Raw genomic sequence first — 6,380 nt, forward strand, 5'->3', positions numbered from 1 at the left:
AACTTAACACTAGCTAAATATAAATAAAACATGAGAGACAACTTGAAAAGCAACTAGTCATTTTGTATACTTTTATATATGAGTACATGAATGGATGACTCATAATGCAATGATTGCCATTTTAATATATGTATATGTTAATGATTACAATTCTTTGATTGAATGGATATAATTATTAAAATGGTTGGTGAGTCATGATAGCCATATTAATATTAATATATATTAAAAGAAAGCATCTGCATGATTATGGCATTGAATTATATGCTTATATACTTCTAACTTCTCCATGTTAAGATACGGAAGTTTTGAGGAGATAAGTGCAAGGCTTGTTATGTACAACTCAATTGATATTCATGAGAAAATAATACACAACAAATAAATACTCTTTTGCAAAGGGTTCTTGGTTTTTGTCAAAACAAGAACTAAATCTCTGTCTTATCCCAAAGTGATATTCGTGTAACCCAAACAATAAGGGTCGAATAATTACTTTCGGAAAGTGATACACAATTCAGTGATATATCCGGTCATTGATTATTTTACCCTTGTTAAAACATTAATATTTTCCAACAATCGAAAGTAATTATCTGTTATAATCGATGGCGGCTACGATGAAACACATGACGGCGAATTTCTCCAAACTTGATAAGTTTGAGGGAATTGATTTTAGGAGATGACAAAAGAAGATGCACTTCTTTCTGAGCAGCATGAGTGTGGTGTACGTACTCAGCACACCAATTCCTGAAGATCATGGTGATGATGCCACTGTTGAACAAATTCGGAAAAGGTGCAAGTGGGAGAACGATGACTACATCGCTAGAGGTTTAATCCTCAATGGTATGGCTGATTCCCTTTTTGATATTTACCAAAATGTTGAATCTGCTAAAGAACTATGGGACTGTTTAGAAACCAAGTATATGTCTGAGGATGCTTCTAGTAAAAAGTTTCTAGTGAGTAATTTTAATAATTACAAGATGGTCGATTCTAGACCGGTCTTGGAACAATACAATGAGCTCATTCGTATACTTGGTCAATTCACACAACATAAAATGAATATGGATGAGTCTATTAAAGTCTCAAGCATAATTGATAAACTACCTCCATCTTGGAAAGAATTTAAACATTCTTTGAAACATAAGAAGGAATAGTTAACTCTTGTTGAGTTGGGTAGTCATCTGCGTATTGAGGAATCCCTCAGGTTGCAGGATAAGCCAAAGAGCAACGAAGTTGCTGGTACGTCTGTTGTCAATATGATGGAACATAAAAAGTTAACTGGTAATAATGACAAAAAGGGCAAACGTAAACATCAAGGTTATAACAAGGCTAATCCGAATAAGAAGTCTAAATTGACTTGTTGGAAGTGTGGTAAAACTGGACACATGAAAAGGGATTGCAAGGTTATTTTTGATAATAATAATGCCAAAGGATCTAGCACAAGCGGTTCGGGAAATGGTTTAAACAACCACAACTCAAAAGGACAGAATATATTTAATAATTCAAATAAGAATTATTATGTTTCATATATATCTGAGGCTTATTTTGTGCAGGATGATGATGTCGCGTGGTGGGTTGACTCGGGAGCTACCACCCATGTATGCAAGGATAGATTTTGGTTCAAGACTTACGAGTCCGTGACTGATGGATCAATTCTTCATATGGGAAATGAGTCAACAGCCTCTGTTCATGGACGTGAAAGTGTGGATTTGTGTTTTAGTTCTGGAAAAACTGTTTGTTTGTTTGATGTTTTGCATGTACCACAAATAAGGAAAAATTTGGTTTCCAGTAGTGTGTTAAATTATTGTGGTTATAAACAAGTGATTGAATCCGATAAGTTTGTTTTGTCAAAACATGGTATGTTTGTTGGTTTTGGTTATTTATGTAATAGAATGTTTAGACTTAACATTAATCACTTGAATGTTAATTTTGCTTTTATTTCAACTTCTGGCATAAATAATTCTACACTTTGGCATGCTAGACTAGGACAAGTACACTTTAAAAGAATGCAAGATATGTCTAAAGATGGTTTAATACCGGCCTTTGATATGAACAATGAAAAGTGTAAAACGTGTATGTTGACAAAGATCACTAAGAAACCTTTTCAAAATATACATCGTGATACTGAGATTTTGGAATTAATACATAGTGATTTATGTGATTTACATGCAACTCCTACTTTAGGGAACAAGAAATATTTTGTGACTTTTATTGATGATGCTTCTAGATTTTGCTATGTTTATTTGTTACATACTAAGGATGAAGCATTAGATAAATTTAAAATATTTAAAACTGAAGTAGAATTACAACAAAAGGCTTTGATTAAAAGACTTAGAACGGATAGGGGAGGTGAATACATTGACCAATCGTATTTCCAATCCGTTGGTATTATTCATGAGACCACAGCTCCTTATACTCCACAATAATATGGTATATCTGAAAGGAAGAATAGGGTCCTTAAGGAAATGGTTAATTCCATGTTATCCTATTCGGGTTTAAGTGAAGGATTTTGGGGAGAAGCTATGTTAACAGCTTGTTATTTGCTTAATAGAGTTCCTAACAAAAGAAACAAGATTACACCTTATGAACTTTGGAATAAAAGGAAACCTAACTTGAATTATCTTCGGGTATGTGGTTGTAGGGCGGTCGTAAGACTGCCTGATCCCAAGAAGAAAAGTTTAGGTGAAAGAGGTATAGATTGCATATTTGTTGGATATGTTGAATATTCCAAGGCATATAGGTTCTATGTAATAGAGCCTAATGAATTTGTTTCAATCAATTCCGTGATTGATTCAAGGGATGCAATCTTTGATGAAAATCGATTTTTATCTATACCTAGACCAAAGGATATGATTCCAAGTAACAATGGAATCAATAAGGATTGTAATGATGAAGTCTCTGAAAAGGCTGTTGATCAGTCACTTGAGCTTCGGAAAAGCAAAAGAGAAAGGAAACCTAAATCATTTGGACCAGATTTTCAACTATACTTAGTTGAAGGTTCCAGGGATGATGTTTCTACCCAATATTCGTATTGTTTCAATGTTGATGATGATCCTAAAACATATGATGAAGCAATGATGTCTCAGGATGTTGCTTTCTGGAAAGAAGCAATTAATGATGAGATGGATTCCATCATGGGCAATAACACTTGGGTATTAGCTGATCTACCTCCTGGTTGCAAACCTTTGAGTTGCAAATGGATCTTCAAAAGGAAGATGAAGGTGGATGGAACTATTGAAAATTTCAAGCCAAGGTTAGTCATTCAAGGCTTTAGACAAAAGTCTGGAATTGACTATTTTGATACTTATGCTCCTGTGACACGTATCACTACCATTAGACTGCCGATTGCTTTGGTTACAATTCACAATCTGGTTATTCACCAGATGGATGTGAAGACATCATTCTTGAATGGTGAATTAGATGAGGAGGTTTATATGAACCAACCTCAGGGCTTTGTCATGCCAGGAAATGAAGGCAAGGTGTGCAAACTTGTGAAGTCCTTATATGGTTTGAAACAAGCACCTAAGCAATGGCATCAGAAGTTTGATGAAGTGGTTTTATCTAGTGGTTTTAAATTAAACCAAGCAGATAAATGTGTATATAGCAAATTTGATGATTCTGGTAAAGGAGTTATAATTTGTCTATATGTTGATGACATGTTAATCTTTGGGACTGACCAAAGTCAAGTTGATTTAACAAAAGAATTTTTGTCATCAAAGTTCTCCATGAAAGATATGGGGGAGGCTCACGTTATCCTTGGTATTAGGATCAAACGTGAAAGCAAAGGAATTTCAATTTCTCAATCTCATTATATTGAGAAGGTGTTGAGAAAGTTCAATTGCTTTGATTGTACTCCTGTGAGTACACCTGTTGATCCAAGTGAGAAGCTTATGCCTAACCAAGCTAAAGCTGTATCACAACTTGAGTATTCTCAGGTGATTGGCTGTTTGATGTATGCCATGACATGTACAAGGCCGGATATTACTTTTGCTGTTGGAAAACTGAGTAGATATACTAGTAATCCTAGTACTCATCACTGGCAAGCAACTAGACGGGTATTGAAGTATTTAAAGAAAACTATGGACTATAGTTTATCTTACAATGGATTTCCTTCTGTAATAGAAGGATATTCTGATGCGAGTTGGATAACCAATATTGAAGATCATTATTCAACAAGTGGTTGGGTGTTCTTGCTTGGGGGAGGTGCCATTTCATGGGCTTCTAAGAAGCAGACATGTATTACCAACTCAACAATGGAATCTGAGTTTGTTGCTTTAGCTGCTGCTGGTAAAGAGGCAGAATGGCTTAGAAACTTGATCCATGAGATACCATTGTGGCCTAAACCTATAGTACCTATGTCTATCCACTGTGATAGTGCTGCTACATTAGCAAAGGCTTATAGTCAGATGTACAATGGAAAGTCTAGACACTTGGGTGTCAGACATAGCATGATTCGTGAACTCATCATGAATGGGGTGATTTCTATAGAGTTTGTGAGGTCACAACAGAACTTAGCTGATCACTTGACGAAGGGATTAGCTAGAGACTTGGTTAATAAGTCTGCTAAAGGGATGGGATTAAAGTCCACCTAAATTTCTGATTATAAGATACCCAATTCCCTTCTGATATGAATTAGAAGCTGAATTCAATGTGAAAAGCTTATACTTAGAAATTGGAGCACATAATTTTACATATCATCTCAAGGTATGTGCCTCGGACCTGCTGATGGTTAGGTTGAAGTATAGCTTCTTAATAGTACATTTGAAAAAGTGCAGGAGCAGGTGCATGAATAAAGGGAACTACCTATGTGAATGTGAAGTTTTGCCGCTTCAAGAAAGCTTTGGACTTTTAGCTTTGGATACATTCATGAATGGATATGGACACATGGCTTGTAACGTGTCAGGATAGCTTAAGAGTATTTGAAAACTTGTGTGTATATTATCTTCGGTTATTCAAATGGGTTAAAGGGTTCAATTCTTAGAACACCCCGATTCTCGAATATTTGGAATGTGTGATATACTAAGGTGAAAATTCAATCTTCAAGATATTTTCATTTATGCATGAGTTTTTTGTTTTGATTATTTTCTCATGAAAGGAATTGCACTAAATTGGGGAGGATTGTTGTTAATTTAGTGTAATTGAGGGATATTGTTTAACACTTGGAAATGGATTAGGAGGTACGGAGTGTACATCCATTAAGTAAAAGATTTCCCTAACCCAAAAATCATTTTGGTTGTCTATATAATTGAGTTGTACGTATGTGTTTATATGCACTTATGTATTATAGTTATTAATTTGATGTGCTCATATGATTTAGTATCTAATTAATGTTATGAGTATATAATATATATACATGTGTGTGTGAATATTGGAATTGATGTAATAATTCAATTGATAGTTATATACTCATATAAATATATAATATATGATGCTAGTGATATGTGACTATATGTTTTGATGTAAAAGTGCTAGTATAAATGATTAATTGATTATAATAAGAAAAGTTGACAACCTAACTTAACACTAGCTAAATATAAATAAAACATGGGAGACAACTTGAAAAGCAACTAGTCATTTTGTATACTTTTATATATGAGTACATGAATGGATGACTCATAATACACTGATTGCCATTTTAATATATGTATATGTTAATGATTACAATTCTTTGATTGAATGGATATAATTATTAAAATGGTTGGTGAGTCATGATAGCTATATTAATATATATTAAAAGAAAGCATTTGCATGATTATGTCATTGAATTATATGCTTATATACTTCTAACTTCTCCATGTTAAGATACGGAAGTTTTGAGGAGATAAGTGCAAGGCTTGTTATGTACAACTCAATTGATATTCATGAGAAAATAATACACAACAAATAAATACTCTTTTGCAAAGGGTTCTTGGTTTTTGTCAAAACAAGAACTAAATCTCTGTCTTATCCCAAAGTGATATTCGTGTAACCCAGACAATAAGGGTCGAATAATTACTTTCAAAAAGTGATACACGATTCAGTGATATATCCGGTCATTGATTATTTTACCCTTGTTACAACATTAATATTTTCCAACAGTGTTGAGGTTCAAAAATTTTTGGTGTTGATTTTGGCACGGGAACAAATCAAGCGTGCTAATTTGTTCATGAATTTCTATTGATCCACTTTTTATTTTTTTAAATCTATATTACTTTAACACCCAACTTCCAATCATATTTTAACACATCACCTAACATGCCACCCCACTACTCTCCATTTTACCAACACGCCTGCCACGTTAGCGTCAAGCACCCCACCCCCAACATGCCTAATTTGCTCATCACCATTATAGTATGCCTAATATACCAGAAATCTGTGTGAAATTTTGTACATAAAATTAAATTGCATCA

At 34.0% G+C, this 6,380-nt stretch overlaps 1 protein-coding gene across 1 annotated transcript; it reads left to right on the top strand.

Annotated features, from left to right (window-relative positions):
* Positions 1-3,881: 3,881 nt before the first annotated feature.
* On the top strand, positions 3,882-4,583 carry LOC139842426 (secreted RxLR effector protein 161-like). The gene has a single exon (XM_071832566.1). The coding sequence runs from the start codon at positions 3,882-3,884 to the stop codon at positions 4,581-4,583; it is 702 nt and encodes a 233-aa protein (XP_071688667.1).
* Positions 4,584-6,380: the final 1,797 nt, after the last annotated feature.

This window comes from Rutidosis leptorrhynchoides, chromosome 4 (assembly GCF_046630445.1).
Source record: "Rutidosis leptorrhynchoides isolate AG116_Rl617_1_P2 chromosome 4, CSIRO_AGI_Rlap_v1, whole genome shotgun sequence".
NCBI classification, from domain to species: Eukaryota; Viridiplantae; Streptophyta; class Magnoliopsida; order Asterales; family Asteraceae; genus Rutidosis; species Rutidosis leptorrhynchoides.

What these genes read in the sequence shown, in the direction of transcription:
- LOC139842426 (XM_071832566.1), top strand. Translation starts at nt 3,882, where the DNA reads ATGCCTAACCAAGCTAAAGCTGTATCACAACTTGAGTATTCTCAGGTG.